Below are 26519 nucleotides of genomic sequence, written 5' to 3'. Positions count from 1 at the left end.
ACTAGAAAAACTAATTTATTTCACTACTGTATGATGATAATTATCAGTTTCCTCCTCTGTTTGGCTAATTAATGCAGCTTAACTATCCCTTCATGATGCTGAAGACTTCTGCCAGCAGAGCAGGAGCTGCTGCTCAGGTTCTTTGCCACCTTGCCTGGCAACACATGCTGATCTGCCTCCAGCTGATCCTTGCCTCCAAGACTGATGCACTTTTCAGAGGTGTGGCAGGGCCAATTCTCTGCAACTAGATTTTTGTTTGCCATAGAAAAGCTCGTTTGTTTGCTTTCTTTTTTTTTCAGGACCATAAAACTCTTCAAAATCATGTGTAAGTAAAAACATGAAAAACGATACTGAAAATAGATTTGGCAAAGAATGAGGCACTAGTATTGCTTAATAGAATACACTTACAGGACTTTGCAGAAAAACATATTTTCCTCCTTCAAAATATCTTCCCTGAGACCATAAAATCCTTAACAGCATGAACTTAAAAAAAAAAAAAAAAGTTAAACTTTTATGTTTAAAAGAGTACTATAAGTACTAAAGAGTACTATGCCTGATTTTCTATTTTATGAATGTGAATATATGTGAATGACAGCACAGGAAAATGAGAGTAGTGTTCAAACTCAAAGTCTCAGTCTAACTTTTATTACTGTGAACTGCTTAAAATTAGAAATATTCAATTATAGATCTGCAACAGGTAGATTGCACAATATTAAAGGCATTAATTTCATAGTATAGATCATCCTGTCTTGATCCTCTTGTGCCAGTCCTCAAGTTCTTACTCATTTCCTTGCTCCTGAGTCATGAAAGCAGTTGAACGCTCTTGATTTCAGTGAGATTTAAGCATACATTTGTGTTTTAGAACAATTTAAGCATACGTTTGTTAATTTGACAGAGAAATCAGAAAAAATCCTGACCAAAACCAGTAGATATTTTTTCCTTTTTTTCCTTCCCTCCTTCCCATTCCTCTTGTCTTCCCTCCCCTTTCCTTTCCCCTTTTTCTCTCGTCTCCTTTCGTTTCTTCTCCTTTCCCCTTTTCCTTTTGCTTCTTCTTTTTCCTTTTCCTTTTCCTTCTTATTTCTTTTCCTTTTTCTTCCTCCTTTTAGTTTTTTCTTTTTTTGTACCCCATATTTGAATCTACACATCTTGAAGCTGAGAATGCATGTGTTCGGCCATTGTTGCTACACGTCACTCCCTGCCCAAACCAGTTCTTTCACTTAAGCTGTTTAATCTGCAGCTAGTAATATTAGTGGCAAGAGGAATTTACCAGAAGGGGTAGCGCTGGAGTAGGTGGAGACATGATGAGATTAAGGTTATAATTACTTGTTGCAGGTGTCACCTTTTCTGTTTGCACTTAAGTGCTAAGTAGAAAGGCACACTTTTTGTTCTATCCCATGATATATATATTTTTTTGTTTTAACCCTAGAGTTAAATCCACGGGATGTCTTTCAGTGGTCAATGCCCATGGCTTTATCTCTGTTCTCCACTCTGGTCTCCGGTGCACGCTGTGCCTTCGTGAGAGCTGTAACTGCTGCTGAGGTTCTTAGCAGCCGGTCTGCAGTTCTCCGAAGCAGCACATCCACGGGGAAATGGCGGTTCTGTGGAGATTTCCAGCAAAGTGACAGCTGGGTTTGGAGCGGGGTGGACTGACGGAGGATGTAGCATAAGATGTGCAACAGCCTTCAGCTCTCGCTCGTGTCCCTGCCAAGGGCAGGAAATCCCCCACATTTTCCGGGTGTCTCTACTTTAAAAATAACTTCCTTCAGTAACAACGTCCTGCCCTTCAATTTCCCACTGGGAAAAGCCTGGAAGCATGTCCTCACGTCTCCGAGATGGCTCAACACCCTGGGAAGTGGGAAGAAGCTCTGATTCACCACCGCTTCATCATTCCCAACTGAGGGCGTTCCGTCATTTGCTTTGCGGTGACATGCCGGGATGATGTGGGTTCAGACAGCCGCGGGGGTCCCACTCGGGGCGCGAGTTCTCCTGGCTCACAGATAGGAGTAGAGGGAACGAGAGAGAGGACTGACGTTTAACTGGGAGGATTTATAGCGAAAACCGAAAGAAATCCCGTCAGGGGGAGGCCGGACAGGCGCCCGGCGGAACGCTCGTTACAGGGCCGAGCCCCGCGGCGGGAGCGGGCGGCTGCGCACCCCGCGCGGCGCCGTCCCCATGGCAACCGCCGCGGAGCCGCCGAAGGATGGCGGCCGGCGAGCGAAGGGGTGCGGCGGGCTTCGCGTTCCGCCCCCTGCCCCAGAAAGCCTTTCCCTGCCTGCAGGACAGGGACGTCCGGGAGCGGCTGCTCAAATGGTGGGAGGGGGGAGGCCCGCCGGGCCCCGGGACGGGCAGGGCGGTGGGGAGAGGCGGGGAAGGCGCGAGTGGCGCGGAGGGCCGCGGCCGGCTCGGGCTCTGCGGGGCCGCGCTCTGGCGCCGAGGCGAAAGGCGCTGCTTGTGCCCGGCCCTCAGCCTGACGCAGCCCCCGGTGCTGCCGGGCGGCCGCCGCGCCCGCCTTCCTCTCCGAGGAGCGGTGAGGGGTGTCAGTGAGGGCGGAAAGGGCAGAGGAAAACCGCGAGTCCGGTCGGTGCGCTGAGCACCGAGTGAGTGACGCACCCAGACAGGCCTGCAGCGCGGATAAACAGCCAGCGTGTGTGCGCGATATTGCTGCTCATTTTTTCCATTTCAGGTCAATGCAAGGCAGTATCGCAGCACAAGCGTTCAGCTTCGACCAGCAGTTTAAGCCCTATCAAAAGGATGAGTTCGTTATGGTAGTTTTAAGCTCTTTATATCTTGAACACTTTTCATTCTTCCACTTTGAAATTACACCTTATTGGAATTACACCTATTTCCGATGTGACGGAAAGTGCTGGAGTGGAGTTACTGCTCCCTGCCTGCTCGCTTTCCCTTTGAGAGCAAGTGATGGAAGCATGGTGCCCGAAGTCGTGTTTTGTGGGCTAACTGTGCTGTTCTCTGAAAGTATTTCAGTCTGTCCTCATGTTACTCTTATTCTAAGAGGGAACAGTTTAGTCATTCCAGCCTCGGAATGGCAATCTGAATTGGATGCTGGTTTTAGCCACGGCACTTCAAGTTGGGAAATCTGCCTGAGGTCTGACTTTACACAGCTTACGTGCAGTTTGTCCCTTAGCTCACAGCTGTGACTGCTATGCACTGGTAAATACACAGTGCAGCCAGGCATGTGTATGTACCACATGTCTGAAAATTGCGATGTTTTTAAATTAAGTGGATACCTTTGTTTATGGTAGATTCGTGAGCTTTCAGCTTTCTGAGACTCAGTTATCTTGTTGACTGTATGTTCTCGACTTGTCTGCAAATCTGTTCATCTGGTTGCAAGTAGAAAAAAATCACAGAATGGCTTGTGTTGGAAGGGACCTTAAAGATCATCGTGTTCTACGCCCCTGCCATGGGCTGGTTGCTCCCCACCAGCTGAGGCTGCCCAAGGCTCTATTCAACCTGGCCTTGAACACCTCCAGGGATGGGGCAGCGCAGCTCTCTGCGCAGCTGTGCCAGGGTCTCACTGCCGTCTGCCTGACATCTACCCGAATCATCATCAGTGACTTTAAAAACAGCGTTTGTTTTTTTTTTTAAACCTTGCTGACTTAGAAAATTTTATGTCTACTTTATATTGCTGTCTTGGTTGAATAATTGGGCCTCTTGGAATTTTAAAGGAATTCAGATGGAAATATATCAATATTTCATCTGAAAAACATTGCAAATGATTGAAGTTTTCCAAGTATGCATTTAGGTGTTCAACAACGCTTGTCTCTTTTGAATTAAAAATTTAAGAATTTCACTAAGAAATGATGAATTCTCAGTAGCTGTCAATTAACTGAAAGTGAAGAGACCATAATTTTACATAGTCTGATCTCTCTCTGTCCCTGAAAGGTCATAAAGAGATTTCATGATGTGGAGACTGAAAAATCCATCATTTTCTGTAGCAGTTTGTTAGTGATTTTTCACTCTGATTGTGAGCATATGCATAACTTTAGGTTTTCTTAACTAACTTATCTATCATTTAAACTTGTCGGCTATCAACAGCACTATGCATTTTTCTTTTTTATTGATATGAATTATTAAGATGTAATATTTAGATCTCACTGTTAGATGTTTTTTCCATCCCTTCAATAACATAATTGCTTATTTTGCATCTGTTGAATCATTTCTATCTGTCTACGCTTGACCACGCTTCAATTTTATTTACAAAATGTAAATTTTAGCATTTCTTTTTTTTTTTTTTTAATTTCAAAAGCATTCCATGCAGATGTAGAAATCTTTCATCCCTTCTTCCTTTTTCTGAACTTCCAAGGATTTCTTTAATCCTTTTTGTCTGTTTTGAGACTGTAAATCCTTTATGTAAAATCTTCACATTACACATATAGATGCTGGTGAGGATATCTTGCATATATAAAGGACCTGAGCTACACAAAGTTACAGAAACATGTATTTGGTGGTATTCAGTATCCAAACTGAAAGATCATACAGCATGTACTTACTAACTGGATCCTTGCAGTTTGTTTTGAAAGTATCTATGGTACTACATATGATGATTTTATGTTTAATTAAATTAACTCTTATTCTCTTATTTGAATATTACAGGCATTTTTTAATGATCAGAATGTGATCTCCAATTTAAAATTGCTCTCAGCTTCAGGACAGTGGACTACATTGGGTAAATTTAGAATAAATTAATCTTTTAAAAAAATCTGTGTTGCAACTATTTTCTTCTCATTTACCACTTTGTAATGACAATGCATATATCTGTATCTTCATCTGATTGAAGTATTTTTAAAATTACTTCTTATCCTAAATAATAAAAAGATTTTTATTTAGTTTGTTACTAAATTGTCAAATTTTACACATTTTTTCCTTGACGCCTGCATTGATTCATAAAACAAGCTACTAAAGCTATTTTTGCTTAGTTCACCTGACTGTGTATCCAGACATTATCAACTTTCTGTTCATTTGAACAAACTGAATTATTATTCTACCTTATTTGGAGATAACATTTCAGTAAAGAAATTTCTCAATAGAAGCAACCGCTTAATTCAGGACTTCAGGTTATTGTTCTGTTGCAAATTAAAGTTAAGGGAACAGAAGATTAGATAGTGTATTTAGACAAGCTCAGGATTCTCTGTCCATACGATAAAAGTTATCTAGGCAGAGAAGATGATCCCTATGATAGGTTACTGTAGTTGCAATTGTGGCATAAAATTGACTTATTATTTGTTACCATGTCATTATACACCCATCATGCTTGATTATGTCTGTAGATGCAGGTGAGACTAAAGGAGAAGGTCCAAAAGCAAATAGCGTGTAATTTTATAGCAACATTTGAAATTGCATTTTTGATTATGTAAATGAGAAAATGTCATGGAAACTGCTTATGATAACATGATGGGATTTTTTATGTAATGTGAGCTCTGCTATCTCCAAAGTGATTCTCTTTAGTAGGAATATTTTGGAAGGGTATTATGTGAAGTCCTTCATTCTTTTGGCTTGTCTGCAAATAATTTACTGTATGTGAATATTTCACAGGGCACTGGGAATTTTCTAGCTTTTCCATTTTGTCTCTTTGAATTTGGTATATAGGTTTTCCCCACTACAAACTATCTGGCTATTAAAACAAATTACATAAGAAGTGGGGAAAAAAAAAATCTCACATTCCTATTCAGGTACCTCCTTTTCACTCTGTCAGGCAAAAAGAGGACAGATACGTTTCAGAACATGGGTAAATCTTTTCCTGCTTTGGACAAGAATCTTTTTAGACTATCTATCAAGCCTACGACCTGCCTGTAGTGAGGGTCAGTAGGTTACATACCTCATGTTAAGAGCAGAGGGTCACTTGCCAAGTATCCCAGCATAACTCCTGATTCTCTTCAGTCTTCCTCTGTACAGAAGTAATGCATTTTGTTCTGAGGACTGGAAGAGTTCCCTTTTTAAATCCTGAACAGCTGGTATACCCCATTTGCTCCTAAAGATTCATCTTCCCTTTCTTTGCCTATTTTTGGTGAGGAATGTTGGCACATTTTTCTATACTTAGTCTTCTTGTGCATTTTTTGAAAATATAGTAAGAATTTGCTTTGGGTAGGAGGAGGTACAAAATCGTCTGGTGTTTTCTTCTTCAGACACTCCAATATGTTAATCCAGATATACAATTTACTTGCCAGTATGGAGTATCTTTTTTAAAAAAGTTCCTACTCTTGAATGAAATGTGAGAAATTGGATTTAATTGCTTTGTGGAAAATCTGAAGAAAATGATATAATATAGGTTGATTCTAATACTGTGTTTAGTCTCTTGCAAACAAAACAGTGAGATTTCATTGCAGGGGGTGATGCAACATGTTAAGTGGGCTTTATGTTGGTTCTTAGCAACCTCTCCCTTCTCCCCAGCATGAGCTTGGGCTGAAACTATTTATAGACTCACGGAAAGAATATGTCAGCTTTCTATAAAACATCAGCATAATGTTACTTTACAAGGGAGAGTTTTTTTCATAATCCTTTTGCATTTTTCAGGCTGCTGTCCCCTGTTACCTTCTCAATGAGAATGTATTTGCTTTATGAGTTCAGTGCTTCTGGTTTCACTTTCATATTTATCTCCACCTCTTCTCTGTTACTTGTCCATCTCCTTTCTCTGAAATATGTCTCTAAAAGTTCCTTATTGCTTTTATTTTGTTGCCCAATCTCAGTTTCTTTCCCTTTCTGCTGCTTTTTATCCTCACCTTTATTTTATCAGACCATAATATCCTCAATCTCCATCTGTTAGATCAAATGATGGTGTAAAATATGGGCTCCCTAGGGAGAGCAAAGCATCCCTCTCTCATCAGCTGCCTTACGTGTTGGGATTCCCAGTAGAATCCCACAGTAATATTTTTCTCAATGGCACTTTAGGTAAAGAAACGACTTTATTCTCTTTTATTTCTTCTGATTAGGCAGATATTTTATCACTTCTTCTCACACCATGCTCTTTTGCCTGTGTGGTAAGGATGTTTTTTTTCCTTTCTTCCCGACTCTATAGCAGAGTGCATGATTGTTCTTCACATGCTTTAAGCTCCCTTCATCTCTTACTCTCATATTTCTAAAATAGAAGCAGCACAAGGAACACATTTGATGCATTCCAACTAATGTATTGTCTCTTGTATTTTTAAATAGCTTCAATGAAAACTAAATAGTGGCTTTTCTTTTGACACACTACTGGCCTTGCACCTGTCAGCAGTCTGAGAGGGGCAGGACTGTATCTGCTTAAGCTCAATTAACACTTGAAAAGTTATCTTCAAAGGGATAGGGATACTTTCTTTTTTCTTGTAAGTAAAAATTTAGTATTTCCCTAAGTAAGACTCTGAGTTGTGATATGAACTTGAAGCTCTAATGATTTCTGTCTTTGGAATTGGATTTAATAATCTGAGAGGCAATCTTAAGTCAGTATTTTTTAGACTGCTGCTACAGGTTTTCATTTACAAAAATTCTAGATGTCATTTGAACCTAGAGAACCTGTAAATTGTCAAGCTGCACCTTTTGAAGTACCATCTTTTTATTACTGAGTACTGAACTTTATATACATTATATATGTTCTATATCAGCTGCTCTGTAAATAGTAAGTTGCACGAGGTTTCCCTGAGGTATGATCTTTTTTAAATATTGGAGGAATTCTAAATATGTCTAATCTGGGGTTTATCTCCCCTCTACCATGTATGTGACATGTTCATTTAAAAGTTATTGGCAGCACTTTGTAGATGTTTTGCTTCAGTACTTCTCAAGACATTTCTTCTTCCTATGTTATGGCTCACTTTTATAACACTGTAAAACTGGTTACTCTCTTCCAGGAAATTCTGAATCTCGAGGTTCAAATCTCAAGTCTCAGATGGAGAATAGGGGCTTCCAGTTCAAACTTTTCCATTTGCAGTTTACTTTTTTGAACTACTGAATAGGACACAAACCCTCTCCCTTTCCCCTAATACAAAAGCCTATAAAAGCTCAGTTTCTTATAGTTTGAGCTGAGTAGCTGGGAAAATGTAAGATATTTCCTTTATTTCAAGTCATTTGACATCTGATTTTTATTAATCTTGAATTGGTTTTTGATTCATAGATCTTTACAAAACAGTTTCTATGTTAGAGGCTGATTTAGCTTGTTTTCAATCTCATAAAATTAAATTTCTATCCCCTGTGAAAGGAATCCAAAGCACTAGAAGTTAGAGGAGCCTGTGGGTAAAGGGCTGGAAGTTAGTGAAAATGAATAAATTGAGTGAAGAAAAAAAACCCTTTTCCCCCTTAGGTTATAAGGCCTTAAGTCATGCTTTTTCCATCTGGTGGTTTCAGATGAGTAATTTGACTTGATAGTTTCTGCATGGGCAGCTAAAAAAATGTCCAAAACATTTGTTGTTGTTTTCTAATAACCAAAGGTACCCTTCTTTCGTACCATGTCTTTGGATGTGAAGCTAAGCAATTAAACATCAAGCATTTCACTATAACTCACTTTCTCTACATCATATTTGCATGCAAGTTGTTTGTTTTGTTTTGTTTTTCAGCTCAAATAAACATATTTTCAAGCCATCAGCTCCTCTTTGTTTTTTTCTTAGAGTGGATTGGATAGGTGATAGGAATTATCTGGATTTATGAATCAAAATGCTGATCTGAATTAACCTATGAATAATTTCTATGGATAATATCTGGGAGAAGTCTCAGGGATTGTTGGAAACGTAGAGGGAAGAGAAATGTTAGGTTATGTGATGTGTGCAAAGATTAGGATCAGAATGAAGTGATATATAGTCTTACAAGCATTACAGTTCATAGACCCCCCTCTTTTTTTTGAATTTATCACAAAAGGCTTCAAGTGAATCTTTCCTTTCTATTCCAGATTCCAAAGTGACAAAAATTGAAGCTACATTAGTGCCCTGTACACAGACTTCCATGTCATTTTTTGATCGGCTCTACACTGAAGGAGTTGTCAGAGAAAATGGAGTCATTGTAAAGTGTTATGATGAATATTATGATGATATCCTTATCTCTGATGAATTAAGGAAGGTCAGTACTGCAATGAGTAACACCTACAATGCTGTGATTCTGTTAGGTACTGAAGGACATGTTTCCAGGTTTGTCCGTTTTTTTGTTTTTTTTTTTTTCTGGCGATACCTTTGAAGATAAAAATGGGAATCATTACCATGTGATAGAAATGACTGAGGCACTGCAGTAACCGAGCGTGTCAAGACATGAAGCTGTTTTCCATTTGGGCCCTCTTCCCTTTTTAAGTGGGAGAAAAGGGTAAAAAGAACTTCTACCTGCCCCTTTAACAATGAGTCACTGCTTGGGTGTGTGTGGAGAAATCCAGATACTCTTTAGCCTAGATGGGGAAGACAAGTGGTGCCAAGGGAAAAATCCCATGATGCCCAACCTGCAGGTTCATCCAACCGTCCCTCCAGCTAATGAAATTGAATGCATTTGATAGCTACATCCTGAAGCATTCCTGGCTAGGAATGCTGACCATATCGTATGTGAAAAGTATCGTGATATTTTGAGCTGAAACACAGGAGAGAAAACTAAGAAAAGGAAAATGATTTTGTAGTGCAATACTGGAATTAAGTATAACTCCTGAACAAGCCTGCAAGGTAGAAATTCTTTTTGTCATGTTCCAGTGGAGTTGTCAGAGAGCAGATGATTCTGAAAAAGAATCTCAGAACGTCACTATCTTAATCAACATATGTCCTCACTGTGTTTCTTTTGAGTTCATAAGCTAAAACAATTTTTTATTACTTATGTTTGTTTAGCATTAGCAAAACACAGTGTGGGAGAACTGGATTTTGCTCTTCCTTGTATATATAATCAACTTAAGTACTTAATAATTATAGAGTTGCACTCGTTTGCACTTGGCAAATCCTTTGAAGACGATATATTTGAACCAGTGACACTGGTTACAGGATGTGACCTGAAATACTGGTCTGTCTTGTAAAGTTCTGGGAAAAGGAGAGATCTCAAGCTCAGGTTTGAATTTCAGTTATGGTTTGTAGCCTAGCAGCTCAAAATACTTTCTGTTTACTTACAAGTTGGGTGTGTGTGAAATGTTTTCTGAAAATTAAGTATATTTGATGTAATAAAGTTAGAGGCAACATTTAAAATAAGTAATTGGAGTTTTGGTCTCTTTTCACTTTCCTTCCCTTGGAAGAAATCCATGTGGCTGCTTTTTTAGGTTGAAAGATTCATGTTTGTTAGAAATGATGATTCCTACTCATAAGACTTAAGGTGGCAGAAAGAATTAAGAGTCAAAATCTTCCATGATCAACTTCAAAGCCTCAGGCTAAATTAGTCAGCACTCTAGGATGGTAGACTGTAGGGGGCAGCAAGTTGTCTGGTGTCCTGTTGGCAGAAGGTGGCCATCAGCTGCAAAACTTCATGTACCTGCTGTGGCTTCTCTTATTTCAGCCAAGAAGGCAATTGCAATTGCTTTCCTGGCCCTTTTTTACTCAGACATGCAATGATGTTATACAGAGGGCCACACAGCACTGAGCTCAAATCTGTCTTAGACCTGCTTGCCTGTATCTCTGCTGCTATTTGCAGTTTGGCTGATGTGACTCAATTATTAGTCGTGCTGTTACGGTTCCTGTCCACCCGTGCAGCTGGCAGTGTTGGGACTAATCTTGCAAACCCTCTGTGTTCACATAATATTGGAGCAGAAGGTGGGACACATGGAAACAACTGGATGGCCTGTCTTGCTTATCTGCATTGCAGATTAATGCTCACTGGAGTTGGCAGTAAAGAGTGCTGTGAATTTCAGCGATCTCCTCTGGGATTTCTCTAGGAATGTGAGCTAACGTGTTAGTTTAGAGGTGAAAAGCAAATGTGGTCAAAATTACCAAAGGCAAACTAATCAACACTGATCAACTGACGAAACATAGCCAGATTATTTTCAGATTATTGATTGTTTCATTTGCGTGGTGAGCGTTTAACCAGTGTATTACAGGATTCGAAGGATGTTCCATTAGAACTCATGAGCACAAATTTGACAGTCTCTGATTCTGCTTCTTACTGTATCTATAAATTTTAAATATAATTGAAAGAAGCATTTAGAAAAAAGCACTTACTTCCATCCCTACCTCATATATTTTATATGAACACAAACTCTGTATGACATAAAGCAAAGTAGCTGTACTGTTTATATACTTCCTCTCAAATAAGGTCTTTCTGTTTTGTCTATTTTACTACTTTTATTATTTCCTTGTTCCATAAGGTCTTGCTTCTGGAAGATTCAGACCATTATGACATATTTAGTGAATCAGACCGCAAGGAATTTCTGTTCTGTCTTTTTAAACATCTTTGTATTGGAGGAACTCTTTGCCAGTTTGAAGATGTACTTGACCCATACTTAGAAACTACAAAGGCTTTATATAAAGACTTGGTGAGGTAAGTGTTTTTAATTTTATACCATGTGTGTGTGCGTGCTGTGCATAGGTACTTTGTGTCAGTTAGTGGGATTGTTTAGTCTGGAGAAGAGGAGGCTCAGGGAGACCTCATTGCGCTCTACAACTTCCTGAAGGGAGGCTGTGACGAGGAGGGGTTTGGCCTCTTCTCCCACGCAACAAACAGGACCCGAGGAAATGGCCACAAGTTGTACCAGAGGAGGTTTATGTTAGACATAAGGAAGAACTTTTTCTCTCAGAGAATGGTCAGGCTCTGGAATGGCTGCCCAGGGAGGTGCTGGAGTCGCCGTCCCTGGCAGTGTTCAAGAGGCGTCTGGATGAGGAGCTGAGAGATATGGTTTAGTGCTTGTGGTAGCAGTGGTGGTGGGAGGATGGTTGGACTAGATGATCTTGTAGGTCCTTTCCAACCTTGTGATTCTATGATTCTAAATTTTGCATTACTGCTTCAAAAATAGGGCTGTTATTTAATAAATCTGCAAGCTTATTGTGTTCAACTATTAAAGTACTCCAAAACAATGGTAGTAGTTCAGTGGCAAAATATATGCAGTTATAATGGCAGCTGTCCTTTGTAAAATCTTTTTGTTGTATCACACAAACGACCATCGATGTTTTGTATTTCACTCTCATTTTAAAGATTTTTGTTTTTATAGTTCTCTAATGAAAAAATTGCATGCCATTGGAAATAGGTTGTGTTCCCACTGTCATTGTTAAAATGTCAGCAATTGGTCTTGGATGGATAGCCTTGCACTACTGTCAAGCTGCTTTTGTTTTAGGATTTAAAAATTGAAACATGTTAGTTGAAATGTTTAGTAAATCCATCTAATTGTTGCTTTTTAAATTAAAAATGGATTTTAGCATGCTTTATTCCAATAACATACTTTTTGTAAAAATAAAGATGGTAGAATCTGACTATTAGGATTAACAGTGAGCTAACATTCACTTTTTTTTGCCAGGACTGCTTTATAGAATTGTTGGCATAAATGTATGTTGTGTTTGAGATTAGAGGTGACTGACTAGAGATGCTAAGTCAAAAAAAGAAGACGACCATTTTTCTCCCATACGATGACTTCTTTAACTAGCAACATTTCTTACTTCCTTCTCAGTGGGAAGTGGAATGCAATGGTCAGTTGTGCTGAGACTCTTCCTATCCAAGCCGATGGGAATGTGAAGGTCATTGATAATACTACTAAAATTTTGTACTATATTCTTATTCTCTATTTTACTAGTCTTAATAAATTTTGGTGGGACATGAAGAACAATGTGGACCTGAGCAATGGAAAACAATTGCAGATCTCTGAAATGTGAGATAGTGTTTATGTTATCAGAGTTCTTATACTTTGTAATGTACTGGAATGAACCATACAAAGACTTCAAACTACTTAGGGTAGGATTTCTTTTCTATTCAGCTGTATTTGGAATGGTCTGAGTATCAACTGCTATTTCATCTCCTGTTTAAGATTATACACATGAACATTAGAAAAAAAAAGTGTAAGTTATATTCCTTGTTAGATCTGTTCTTAAAATGCCTTTCATTAAACAAGAGTAAAAGCTTTCTATCTGAACAAAGATGCAAGCATTAGAGCCAGTGACTCTTAGACATCTGAATATCTCTTGACTTGAACCAAGCCATTCACTTTCTTGCTTCCTTTGGCTGCTGTTGTTTTTCCTGAACACATTAGTTTTGTTCTGAGCCACTCCTCATCTTTCCCTTCATGTCTCCTTAAGCCTTTTTCCCTTATTTTTCCTCCTGTAAACTGATAAGGATGTTAAGTAGTTCTTATTATCCAGCCCCCAAACCTCCCCAAAAAAGGGAAAACCCCTTACCTTTCTTGCTTTTCCTATATCCTCAACCTGTTCCCTATTTTCCCCTTAGGTATTTCTGTAACTTTTCTCTTGTGTGCTACATCTTCCCTTTACATTATAACAGCATAAACTATTTCCAGGTCTGATTGTTTTTTTTTTGTTTGGTTCGTTGGTTCTGTTTGTTTTTTGTTATTTAATGTTGGTTGTTTGTTTTTGTTTTACTGTTTTCTGCTTGCTTTCTATCCATCAGTTTTAAAATACACCTATCCACTCCTAATGATGTAACTGTTTTGGTATTTATCTACTGTGTGTCTCCCCATTTCCCTGCCTGCAGTGTCTGTCTGTTGATTTCTCACTGCCAGTGGACTGGTATTCGCACTGCTTACCAGTCGAAAAAGCGAGTCACAAGATAACTTGCTCCTTTGATATTAAGTTCATGTCTAACCAGAGAAGCTTTCAGTCTTGACATTTCCAACCTTCTCTCCCAGATCACAGTCACATTTATCTCTTCCTTCCTTCATTTCATCCTGCCCGTAGTTTACCCAGAATGTGAGGTGGTTGTTGCTGCTTTGTTACTACCTTATTAAGAGAGAAAAAGCCATTAAAGAGTAAGTAATGCAGCTTTGAAGAGGTACCCTTGCACACCAATTTTGACTGAATTGATTTCTGATTTCCAGTCTGCACTGTACACTGTTTTTACTTCATTTTTTTGCACAAATAACACCACACAGTAAAGCAATTAAAATTACTTCCTTATGATCTCTGTAGTTTCAAAAGACAACAGTTCACAACAGCATTGGTCCCTTAAATTCTTTAACCAAACCGTTCACCTTCAAACTTCTGTCGAAGCCCAACTATTTTTAAATCCTTCTATTCTAGACAGCTACCCTCTGCCTGCTTTTGTTGCATCCTGGATTGCAATCTTATTAGATACATTCTGCTCTTTGTAATATGATACTCAAAACTTATCATGGTGTTAAGAAATTCTGCAGACTGTACTCTTTTCAAATTATTTTTGTCTTGGCAGCTCCTGGGCTCGGTAGAAAACAAATGGACAGAACAATAATTGCTGGCTGTTAGCGAATGTGTGTTGAAACATTGGCTGGCACAGATGGCCTTAATCAAATTGTGATATAACTGTAGAAATACACACATTGTTGCTTGGTCCCACAACAGTTTTTCTTAAGCAAAAGAGCCTTGATATGAAGAGCACCACAGAAGTGTAACTCCTGCAGGATCTGCAGAGTGGCAGACCTGTTACAAGTCTTTACCACTTCTTTTTCTTACAGTTTCTTCCGCTTGATCCTGAGTTCTAACTCCAAGGCACGAAAGCTCTAAATAAAGTCAGCATTTTGTTTTCCTAAAGCATTTTGACATTTTGTTTTCCTAAAGCATTCACAGGTATATGGTCTTCTTATGATAGAATTTGATAATCTTTTGAAATTAACTGCTCTAGATATTTGACAAGCACAACTAAGAAGTTTCAAATAAAAGCATTAAATGAGAGGTTTTCTACTTTGGAAAAAGAGTAATTTTTTCACAATGAATTTATTCACAGTTGATACAAACACAGCAGTCATTGTCCTGTGACCAACTGAAATCCATTCAGATTTTCAGCCTGTCATGTTCTATGTCACCTGAAAAAATTAAAAATATTTGTAGCATTTTTGCTTTATCTAATTCATTTACGTGACAGAAGTGGGGCAATTAAAATATCATCTATTAAACTCCGTGATCTTCTGAATTGATAAATGTCTTCTGTACTAAGTCCTGTTTTTTCTGACATTGCCGCTTTCTGGTGACAACTGCTGTCGTATCTTATCAGTATTGTTCTCTTTATTCTTCTGTGTCATCTCCACATCCTTTCCCCTGTGATAAGTGAATTTATGTAAAGCACTGGGTTGTTTATTTAATGGTTGGAAAGCCTAATAAAACATTGCCAGTGAGTAAGGTGAGAATGTAATTAGAACTCAAAGTGAATTGATCCACAATGAGGAAGTTTGCTCATCGTAACCAGAGGATAGATGCACACTAAAATGACAAAGGAATTTCCATAGTTGATTAATGGTTTAGGAGTTAACAACCTGGAAGAACAAAGTGGATATTGAGACAATGTTTTAATGGAAATATTCTTCTTTTCAAGAAGAGAAGGTATGCTTTTTCTAAAATCTTTTAGGGAAAAACAAAACAAAACAATAACCCCCCCCACAGCGGAGCTTGTCAGAGGGAACATCCTGGTTTCTTCCTAGCTATCAAGAGCAGAATCTCGTCTGATTTTGGCAGATATATTATTTTGCCCTAAAAGTTAACCAAAGCATTAGAAATAAACATGGCATACAGGAAGCTATGCACATGGGGAGAATTTCTCCAGGCAATGGAATAAATAAGATTTACTGTCACCCTTTGCTTTGGTATCCTATGTATAACATAAAATTTAAGGAACCTGAAAGTTTTCAGATAGAAGAAAAGGAAGCCGGAGTAACCTAAGAACAATGGTAGTTTTTGAGGATGGATGTATATGGCAGAAGTTGCTGACCCCCAGACCTGCTGTACCTTGGTCAGAAACTTGTCACCCTTTCAGCAGACACAGTGCCGCAGTTTACAGCCCAGCATGTTAGCATAAACTGACCTCTATTTTAGTTTATCTTAATATGCTGCTCTGTAAACTGCAGTGGTTCAAAAGCTGAGTCACGAACCAGTTGAGCTGTCCCTGCTGGGAAGACAGTAATCTCTTGAGGGGTGGTAAGGTAGAGAACTGGGGCCAGTACCAATTTCAGCACTGTTGTCTTAATCCACTGTTGAGTATATCAACATGTGAGTTACAGCAAAAAATTCTGAGAAAGCCTCGTTACTGACTCACCACAGGAAAGATCTGCTTCACAGTACAGACTTAGTTCCTCCACAGCTGTCATTACTTTGCAGATGAAATCAGTTGAAGTCATTTTTCAATTGGTTAAAAAAATAACGTGGGTTGGGTTTTGTTTGTTCTTATAAAAAGCAGCTTTGTGAAAGCAGTAGTAATAGGGGACTGCTGTCATAGCTTGGAGCTGGTTAGGTGGACAACTGGGCTGCTTTTAAAACAGCCTCTTGCAATTTGGCTGTTTTATGACCTTACCCAGGAACTGAACCTGTTTGTCACAAGGCAGATTCTCAGCAGATTCTGGGAACTGTATGAATATGGAATGTGTAAGGGCTCAACTGATCCATGGTGAATCAATTTAAACAGCAATCTGTGCAATCAGATAAACTGATAGAAGTTACGTGAGCTAACTAAAAAAGAAATGTAGGCATCGCTTTAAAGAAGACCTTAGGAAAAGTAATATATCTTAAGATATCTCAGTTTAAAATACGTTGCTGAGATAATTGGCCACTCTGCAATAACATCTTAGTGTTGGTAATATAGTAATTAGTTAGTAATAATATCTTAGTATTGGTAATGGTGATGGAAGAAATGTCAGACTTCACAGCGCATCTGGAATATAAAAATTCAGAAAAAAATACCATCCTAATTTGCATAGCTGTCTGTATATGCAACACTAAAGGATTAAAAATGAATTTTAAACTATTATATATTAATTAAAGATAACCTTAAGTTTGCATTTCTTTACAAATTCTGATGCTGCTTCTCATAGTCCCTGTTAAGATGCAGTTTACATTACAGCTTTTTCATGAAGAATATGTGAAAAGATCTTTAAAACATGTTTAGCTGAATGACTTTTCTTAGCTATCAGAATGCAAATTTTGTATTGGACTCATTTAGGCCTGGTAATGTTGCTGAGATTTAGTAGCTGAAACACTGACACAACCTCAGATGACCAGATTCATTTTCATTCTGTAGTTTTCAGCTGTCATAATATCCATGGTATCTAAGAGCAGTAATGTGGCTTCTCATGGTCAGTGTAACATGAGTTGGATTTTAACCATTAATTTGAACTTGATCAAATCTGAGCAAGACACAGTGTGTATGTTAAAAATATATTACACAGTGCGTGTGTTAAAACTATTAAATGAAGGATTGTAATGATCTGTGATTACTGTAAATATTAAGTACATATCATTCCTTTGTATTTCAGTGTTCAAAAGAATCCTGAAACAAAAGAAATAAGCATTACTTCTACTGTCTTCAGAGTGTCTGCATATGTAAGTATTAATTTTTGGTACAGGATTTTGCTGGAAGAAGATAACTTAAAAATACTGAATTTATATTTACACATATTGCATTTTAAGGAGTTGTTTTTCCATAGCTGTTTTTTTTTTTTTTTTTTTTTTTTTTTAATTCATGAACTCTGTGCCTGATCTCATCCTGCTTGCACTCTTGAATAACTCTTCATCAATAATCACCAGCTCCCTAAAAATAGGTTTACTGGATTACAATTTAAGTCACAATAGTCATCCAGAAACTGGTTTATGAAAAAAAAATATTTATTTAGGACTGAGTAAGTCTATTTTTAGATCTACTTGAGATAGAAATAAGGATTAAGAATCCACTCGTGACTTTGTATGGTTCTGTTTTTAGAAGTGTTTCTAGAGCTGTATGAATAGCTTGTACTGCAACTGTTTCTGTAAAGACTGCAAGGAAATGTAGTATACAAAAAGGTTGAGGGCAGTGAGATGTCTGCTAACCTCTCTTCCTCTCTGTAGGCAAGTCTCACTCCTTTCTGTTTCTCTTGCAAAATCATCACATTTGCCATCACAACATATTTGAGAACTGGTTGCATGTTACTAGATTCAGCATATCCGTAATTTAATTGTTACTACTCCAAAGCCTCCTTGAGTAACCAGAATACGTAACCAGATAATGTTCCCACATCCAAAAGAAATAGCTGATGTCATTTCAGACTGCACAAACTTCCCTTCGGCTTACCAATAGCCCGGTTATTCATTTGTGGCTCATCATCCTTTAAGTACTATGTGTAATTCAAAAAGGTTTCTGAAATGTTTTCTAAAAATAAGCACTTTACTTATGGATCACAATTGATCTTGCTACTGGGCTGCAGGCTTCAGTAAAAAAATACCATAAAAAAACAAAACTCTGATATTTTATTACTGATTTTCTCCCATTTACTTGGCAAATGCATTGATGTGAGCTTTACATACTCCTGTATTTCGGTAGATATTTAGATATTTAAGAGCTTCTTTAGCTGTATTTGCCATACATCAAATATTATCAGCATTAAAAAAAAAAAAGATGCAACCTTCAGCAACATTTTGAAAACAAAGTGGACGGGCAAAAGAAAATCCAGGATAAATATAAAGCATGACACCATCCCATAGGGGGAAATTTGGCTTTTACTGCATATTCTGTAAACTTGTGAGGTGGAAGAGCACTTGGAAATTCTGCTTTCCGCTAAAGAAATCCTGAAGAATCTTCTCTCAGAACAGAAGAAGTCCCAGGCAAGCAGCTCTAGGCTGTTTGGTGGTTCTGTGATCCCAAACTCCTAGAATTTTACTTGGAAATTCCAGGCAGGGTACCTACCAGAACACAATTTCATGTGGTTCTGATGAAAACATTGACTCAAGATGACCTATTTCTGCAGTAGATAATTTACAGCTATTTTGTCAAATGAACTCAGAATTTGCAGTGTGATCATTTTAATGCTGAGGTAACAGTTTACAAACCATATTCTTTTGGTTTGCATCTGAAAGAAATGGATGTAATCTCTTAGCCTGACGTAAAAGAAAACTGTTCTGCTAAAAGTGGGCTGAACAGCAGCCAGTAAGTTAGAAGAGTCCAAACTGATCTTTGCAAACTGAATTAATAAATGGACAAATAAATACGCTTCATTTGTTTGCAGAAATGCAAGTGGAATCAGAAATTAAGTATTTTATATGATGTCATCTTGACAGCATCGCTTTCCTTTTGTTTGGTTTTTACATTGTGGCCAGTAAGCCCTTCTTTAGGAAACTGTCTAAAAAAAGAACACCACTAAAGTTGGGTAATACAGAGGTTGAACCAGCTGTCAACAATATTGTATGAACATTGTGAGTCATGCCTCCTTTTCAACAAGTCTGTGTCCATAGATACAGAACACGGTAGTGTGATAGTATCAAAAACAGTGATGGAAACTGATGATGAAAGGAGTATGGCATGGTTAAAAGCAGTTTAGAACAGAGTAGTCGGATCTCAATATTTCAGACTAGTGGGGTGTAGTTACGAATGTCTGTTTAGCATCAAAGCTTTGTAGAACTGATCATCATGGGAGAAATACTTTGAATCTTGTGAGCAAGCACTAACAAGAGTAAGCTCTAGTGCTAGCATAAAATGAAACTGCCTTATAGCTGAAGTATTCGGATGCAAATTGCTATTTTAGAACTTTCTTTACCTGAACCCCAACTGTAGCGGTGCAGGGAATTGCTGTGATAAATGGCTCCTTCAAAATTGTTTTTAAACTGATGGTTAAGTGGTGCTGTTCTGAGATGCTCATCAATATCCTTATTTCAGCATTATGCTGCACGTTTTGTCTTTCAGCCATCTGTATGCATTTTTATTTCATTACCTGTATGCATACGAATTAAAAACAAAACGATCCTAGTCTGTATCAGTAAATCAGCTATTACATCCACTGCATGTCTGAACCAAACTGCGGATGGGATTGGGATGACTCTTAGCCCACGTACACCTACCCCATGGCTATAATGATCAGAGTAACGCTAGTACGTTCTAGTGCTGTTACACTCAAGTCTTTTAGGTGCTTTTTCTTGTTGTTTCTTTGTTTTAAATAGCCCCCTTACTAACTAGGACAAATTTAATAACTTGATTAGATTATTTTCCTGATCCCAGCTATGCTATACTCTGGAATTTCTTGAAAGCTGGTGAGGGGTTTGGAGCACAGGCCTTATGAGAAGTGGCTGAAGGAGCTGGGATTGTTCAGTCTGAAGAAGAGGAGGCTCAGGGGAGACCTTATTGCTCTCTAAAACTACCTGAAGGGAGGTTGTAGTGAGCTGGGGGTCGGCCTCTTCTCTTGTGTAACTGGTGATAGGACTAGAGGGAATGGCTTCAAACTGTGCCAGGGGAGATTCAGGCTGGACATTAGGAAATGCTACTTTTCTGAAAGAGTGGTCAGGCACTGGAATGGGCTGCCCAGAGCGGTGGTGGAGTCACCGACCCTGGAGGTGTTCAAGGAAGTTTGGATGTTGTGTTGAGGGACATGGGTTAGTGAGAACTACTGGTGGTAGGTGGATGGTTGGACTGGATGATCTTGTAGGTCTTTTCCAACCTTGGTGAATCTGTGAAATATCATCAGAACTTAATTTATTTTTGTTCTTAAGTTGATGTGTAAACTTCCAGTGTGCAATTGCTGCCTTTAAACAGCCAAAAATGGAGCTGAGATTGATTGATTCAGCAAGGACTGTTAATTGGGATCGTCAGTAGCAATGCAAGTAAGTGTAACTAGCAGTTGTATCTTGATGTTGGTGTTCTGAGTTGTGTCTGTTTTGTGCATGAGCTGAGTCACTTTTGGGTTAAACTCCAAGGCATCGTGATGCTGAATGATACAACATCTTAAAGCTTGTTCTCTTTAGAAAATCCAGTATTTGATACACATGGATCCCCATGAAACATCTATAAAGAGTTAGGTGTCTAAACCTGAGAGCTATGGAGCTTGTGTGCTGGGTTCTTTAAAAATAGAATGCTATTTTTAGCTGGTGGCATTTGCCTACCATCAGAAAATGCTGTGAATACACATCTCAAATCTCTACCTGTCTTCAATAATGCTTTTATGGTGGTGCTTATCTTAAGATTTATGGTCTTGAATAATCACTCAAAAGAAGACATCGCAGCGTATAGCAGGGGTTTCATCCTCTGAAATAACAAGAGCAAAATTGGGGTGCCTGCAACAGCTACTGGATAACTTCACAGAAGATCCTGGGAGCAGAAATCAGAACCCAAATCTTTTCCTTCTGAGCTGACAGTGATAACCACAGGGAGAGGTTGCAGCTTTCCTTATTCTTTGGTCCAAAAAGGTGTTGTGGAGCAGGAGGAAACCATATTGTGTTTTCAAAGACATGATGTGTGAGCTACATATCTCTTGATCTTTTGGATACTCAATTGCCAGACTGAATGCATGAAAACCCAACCAACTGAAAAAAGGAATCTCCAAACAATCCCCTCAGGTTCCTGGGCTGTGCTGTGTGTCGGGCTGTGCTGTGTGTCGGGCTGTGCTGCTGGGGAAGCCGGGCAGCAGAAGTGGGTGCTGACTTGAGGACCCACTGCAGCCTGCCGTCAGCTGAAGGCGTTCTTCCAGAATTGGGTTTGGGGCGGGGTGTCCAGATTCTCCTTGCATACTTTGTGAGCAATGGCACACAAACTGCTTTCAGTAATAGCTCAGAGATGTTCAAAGCATTACAGAGGGGTTTTCCTTAGGTGCCAAGTGAAAAACAATCATTGGTAGAAGGGCTTTATATTTTAATACGCAAACCTATATTTTGTATTTTAATTTGTATTTTAATAGTATGTGATGGGATCTTTGTGTGTTTTATCAGCTGGATTTTAGGTCCAATCCTACGCTTATGTGCTTAATTCTACATTTTGTATTAGCATCGCATTCATCACAAGGTTAGAAAGTTATCGAGATGGATGATCTGCATTTTGTATTGTCAGTACTGTAACGGAGACAAAAAGCTACTTCCATAAACCACAGCGTTCCTTCCATTGCGCCGTAAGTCGTCGGAGTTGAACATAAAGCTGCAACACACTCCGGTTTCAGGGACTCCCTCGGTGGGACCCACGCTGTACGTAACGCCGCCGCTTTTTCCCTCCCCTCAGGACGACAGCGGCCTGTGCTACCCGTGGCGCACAGCCCACGCTCAGACCTTCTGCTATCTGCTGCTGGACCCGGCCCGGCGCCACGTGCACGCGCTGTACCACCGCTTCGGGGGCGGCGCGCCCTGAGCTCTGCGGGGCGGGCGGTGACAGAAAGCGTCGTGCGAGGCGCGTGTCAGGCACTGCCCTCGCTGCTGCTTTCCTTGGGTTTGACCCTTCTGATTCTTTTTATTTTTTTTCTCCCGAGTTTTGACCAATCTAATAAAAGTAACTTCTCCAGATGTGGCTGCGCGTCCCTTCCAGCTGCAGGGCCGCTCCCCCGCCCCACCACCAGGTGAGGCCGAGGCCCGGCGCCTCGCCGCCTCGGTCCCGCGGGCGGGGTCGCGCTCCCCCGGCCTCCCCCCCTTCCCATCTCTCACAGAGGGGGGCTGTCCCCTTCCGGGGCGGCGGGGGAGGGGAGCGCCGCAGTTCTTCCCCACCCCCTCGGCGGGAGCCTGGAAGTTGGGAGAAAAGTTGGGGAGAAATAAAAGTTGTGGTTGGCGGAGCGGCCCCGCGGCCGGGAAGGGCGGACGGGCGGCAGAAAGGAGACGGGGCGGGCGGGCGCACGGAGAGCGGCGCTGAGCCGGCGGGACGAGCCCCGCCGTGAAGAGACCGTGGGCCGCGCGCTGTGGGTCCGAGAGTGGGAAGGGGGGCCGGACGGCTCCCCGTGCTCCGCGGAGCCCGGTGGGCGGGAGGCGGTGCGGGCGGGCGCGAGCAGGAGGGCCGCGCGGCGCAGGGCCGTCTCGGTCGGATACGGTGCGGGCGGGCTCAGGAGGGGCGGAGTCGGCCGCCGAGAGCGATTCGGGCGGGCGTAACTGCGAACTTTTGTTTGGAGTGTTGCGCGAGTTAGTTTCCGCCGCCGGGACGGAGGCGCCGGCCGGGCTCGGGGCAGCGCCGCGCGGTCGGAGCCGTTTCGCCCGTCCTCGCCGAGGGGTAGGAAGCGCCGGGGACGGCGGGACGAGCCGCGGCACGGGGCATGCGGGGCCGGCCCCGCGCGCTCTGAGCCGCCGAGCCCCGCGAGGAAGCGCCGGGGGGTCCCGCCGCAGCCATGGATCCCGGGCAGCCTCAGCCGCAACAGCCGCCGCAGGCGGCGCAGCCCCCGGCCCCGCAGCAGTCGGCCCCGCAGCCCCCGGGCGCGGTGTCGGGAGCTCCGGGAGGCGCCGCGCAGCCGCCGGGCGCGGGCCCCCCTCCGGCGGGGCACCAGATCGTCCATGTGCGGGGCGACTCCGAGACCGACCTGGAGGCGCTCTTCAACGCCGTGATGAACCCCAAGGGCGCCAACGTGCCGCACACGCTGCCCATGCGGCTCCGCAAGCTGCCCGACTCCTTCTTCAAGCCGCCCGAGCCCAAGGCTCACTCCCGCCAGGTGAGGGGGGGCGGCCCGGCACGGCGCCGCGATCTCCGATCTCCCTCCTCCCTCTTCCCTCCCTCCTGCCCTCCGCGCCGCCGCCGGGCTCCTCCCGGGGGAGGTGTGTGTGAGTGAGTGAGTGTGAATGAGTGTGAGTGAGTGTGTATGTGTGTGTGAGTGTTTGGGGGGCAGGGAGGCAGTGGAAGGGGCCGGGGCGGGAATCCGCCCTCAGCGCGGGTGGGGGGCGCGGGGCCGGCTGCGCGCTGCCTTCCTCCGCCTCCTCCTCCTCCTCTCCTCGCTCCCCCCGCCCCTCCGAGGGGCCGCCGTCCCGGCCCGGGCTCCGGGCGGCCCTCGGACTCCGCATCCGCCCCGGCGGCCCGGCCGGGAGGAAAGGCAAGGGGGAGGCCTCGGAGCGGTGCGGGGAGCGCCGCGATGGAGGGCTCCGATCCGCGCTGCGGGACGGCCCGCCGGTGGGGGGTGTCGTGAGGCCGTGCCAAACTTTTTTTTTCCCCATGCAATATGGATGTGTCTCTTCCACCATTTCATCGTCGCGCTGTGTCGGCTCCGTCCGCGGGGTTAACCGCGCGCCCCGCAATGAGGGCAGCGGCGCTCCGCCGCCGTTCCCCGGTGCCGCTCAGCCGTAACTGCGAAGTGACGACCTTCGTTCTGAGCTGCAAAGTCGGTTTTGTTGTCGGCCCCCTTCGCTCTGTCTGTGCAGCCGGAGCGAAAGTCGCTCCGTGTCGCGGCGATCGCTTCGCGAAGGCCCTCGGCATTGCTGCGGTGGCGGCTCCGCTCCCGGCGCTTCGTGCCGCCGCACGGGTTAATTCATTTCCCACCTACTCGAAAAGCAGCCCGGCCTTCGCACCGTGAGACCGGAGAGGGAATAACAGGGGTGGGGCTGAGCTGCTCCTGTGGTTTTTTTTTCCTCGCTTCTGAGCTGCAGACTTCTTAATTGCACTCTGAATCCAACAGTGAACGGGGTTCCTTCAGATTGCTCTCGTTGGTGTGAGTTGTATCGCAGTTTGGCTACGCAGAAGTGTGGGCTGCACATGCTCAGCTGCTACTTGTTGCTGTGTCTTGGTAAACACAGTATCTATCTGCAGTTAAACAAGTATCCTGTTGAGAACGCATTTAATTTTCACACGGGTGTTGCACTTTTATTCTTGGCTCCACATTCTCTGTGTGCTCCTTCCTTGGGTTCTCATCCCACTCAGGGGTTCCTACAGTGCAACCTTGAGGTCCAGCTGAAGGCAGCAAACCATGACTCCATTGTTGGCTATCTTTTGGTAGTTCCAGTTTTCCCTGTTTGTTCATGTGTGACATAAAATATTGTTAATCAGGAAAGGACTTCTTACTTCTCTTTTTCTCAAGAATTAAAGCTCCTCAAATTCCACACAGTTGCACCTCTTACACTGTGCTTAAATGTAAAAGTAAGCTTATTTGGTTCCAATGTAAAAAATGACGTGTTCACATACAGATGTAGCAAAATGTCCCCCTTGGAGTGTATAAGTGGGGCCTTGTATGGTGCAATACCAGCATGGAAAGGCGTGGCTGGATTGATATGTGCATCTCAATGCAGGTGGCCGTGTTATTCTGGGGTATCTATGAGATTTAATTAACTGATAAATACACAAAAAAAGGATTTAAACCCAACTTTCAGATCTGCTTTGTCTTTTTGGCTTTGGACGTGTATTTCCTACAGCCAAAGAAGCTCTAGTGCTTCAGACTGGCAGTTCTGTGAATGGTCTCTGAGTCACTTCTGATTGACTGGTCAAACAGTTTGCGGAAGCTTTCTTTAGATAAAGCACTGGCAGGCTCTTTGTGAGTGCCTTTAAAGAGCAGTTGGTGTGCAGGTTAGGAAATTCTGTGCTCAGCCTTTCATAGCTCTGGTGGTTGAGTGCGGGAGTTCTCCGTCTCTTGGAGCTCATTGCCATCAACGGGCACATCTCTCTTGCTTTTCTCTTTGTCCCGTTCCTTAAACCCACACAGAAGGTGTATGTATGGGTGTCCTTGTACCCCACACCCCCATTTCAATAAGAGGGTCGGAAATTACCTCCGTCAGCAGAAAGTGATGGTGATGGGTGGGTGCAGTCCAGCAATGAGCCACGCAGCATGCCATGCTTCGTGTGCTGACTGTAGGCTGCCTGAAGCCCGCACCAAGGGGCAAGAACTTCAGTTTTCAATACAGAACTTAAAGCAGTTACTGAATACTTATAGTTGATATTTCTTGGCTTATACGGGGACTTGTCTGATGCAAATTAACCAACAACTGCAAAATACACATAACTTTAGAAAGACCAATTTGGGAAATTCATCTGAAAGATTCCTTGAAAGAGCAGTGCCTTCTGACAGATGCATTTCTGCTGAAGAGCAAAAATCTGAATGGGAATCCTTTCACTCCCGACAGGCCAGCACTGATGCAGGGACAGCAGGAGCCCTGACCCCTCAGCACGTCCGTGCTCATTCCTCTCCAGCGTCGCTGCAGCTGGGGGCCGTGTCCCCTGGCACACTCACACCCTCTGGAGTAGTGACTGGACCTGGAGCTCCATCTTCTCAGCATCTCCGCCAGTCTTCGTTTGAGATCCCTGATGATGTACCTCTGCCACCGGGCTGGGAGATGGCCAAGACACCATCTGGACAGAGATACTTCCTTAAGTAAGTATACTTGTTTTGATCGTTATTATTTAAGTATTTGAATTGTACTTTTAAATACATATTTTAAAAACAATCTCCTGATTTTTAGTAGGAGAAAAGATCGTACCACTTAGGAATTTCTCCCATATCAATTCTACTCTTTCTGGAAATTGTGTGATGCTCAATCAGTATTTATCCCATCTTAATCTTGGTTGAAGAGTGTTGTCTGTTACATTGTACACTAAAAACGAGTGAAATGCATGTAGAGATTTTTGAACGACGTGATTCTTCCACTTGCTGGATCTTGCCAGCATTCTCATTTGGGTCAAAATACATTATACCTTATTTTTATGTTACAGATGTAAAACTATTATAGAGTAACTTTAGACTCTGTTGTGGCGAGAATATGTCAGGAGTTCTTATTTTATCACTAAATACAGTTGTGTAAATGCAAAGTCAAAACATTTTTGCCTGCTCTGTACTCATGAGGACATGAACGTATGTGTTTGATAAC

The 26519-nt window shown here is 42.0% G+C and overlaps 2 protein-coding genes and 1 long non-coding RNA gene across 13 annotated transcripts in view; 2 read left to right on the top strand and 1 right to left on the bottom strand.

Annotated features, from left to right (window-relative positions):
• Nucleotides 1-629: 629 nt before the first annotated feature.
• On the bottom strand, nucleotides 630-6203 carry LOC146545814 (uncharacterized). Its single transcript, XR_014881119.1, has 2 exons — nucleotides 5834-6203; nucleotides 630-2740 (listed from the first exon to the last, which is right to left on the bottom strand). It is a non-coding gene; the product is annotated as an uncharacterized LOC146545814 (long non-coding RNA).
• Nucleotides 2173-22263, top strand: CFAP300 (cilia and flagella associated protein 300). Of its 6 annotated transcripts, none has more exons than XR_014881118.1 (8): nucleotides 2179-2310; nucleotides 2684-2765; nucleotides 4612-4684; nucleotides 8867-9033; nucleotides 11231-11403; nucleotides 17297-17363; nucleotides 20493-20603; nucleotides 21988-22125. XR_014881118.1 is itself a non-coding variant. In XM_085216314.1 (8 exons), exons 1-7 carry the CDS (start codon nucleotides 2201-2203, stop codon nucleotides 20593-20595), a joined length of 756 nt encoding a protein of 251 aa, XP_085072440.1. In that variant the 5' UTR covers nucleotides 2179-2200; the 3' UTR covers nucleotides 20596-20603; nucleotides 21988-22125. The 6 variants fall into 6 exon arrangements, 5 of the variants coding, with proteins under 5 accessions (XP_085072441.1, XP_085072440.1, XP_085072438.1 ...); XM_085216314.1 differs by having other exon boundaries at nucleotides 20512-20603; XM_085216312.1 differs by lacking the exon at nucleotides 20493-20603 and having other exon boundaries at nucleotides 21988-22263.
• Nucleotides 22264-22757: 494 nt separating this feature from the next.
• Nucleotides 22758-26519, top strand: part of YAP1 (Yes1 associated transcriptional regulator) — an 82387-nt gene continuing 78625 nt past the window's right edge. For 2 of the 6 annotated variants that reach the window (XM_085216306.1, XM_085216307.1), the window contains exons 1-2: nucleotides 22776-23389; nucleotides 25779-26026. In XM_085216306.1, the coding sequence (XP_085072432.1) occupies nucleotides 23072-23389; nucleotides 25779-26026 (566 nt within the window). In that variant the 5' untranslated portion in view covers nucleotides 22776-23071. Of the gene's footprint in view, nucleotides 23390-25778; nucleotides 26027-26519 lie in introns of all 6 variants that reach the window. The other 4 variants (XM_085216309.1, XM_085216310.1, XM_085216305.1 and 1 more) reach the window with 4 other exon arrangements.

Source organism: Meleagris gallopavo, chromosome 1 (genome assembly GCF_905368555.1).
Source record: "Meleagris gallopavo chromosome 1, MGAL_WU_HG_1.1, whole genome shotgun sequence".
Taxonomy (NCBI): domain Eukaryota; kingdom Metazoa; phylum Chordata; class Aves; order Galliformes; family Phasianidae; genus Meleagris; species Meleagris gallopavo.
Note: the sequence above shows the minus strand (reverse complement) of the source record. Positions and strands in the feature narration are given on the sequence as shown.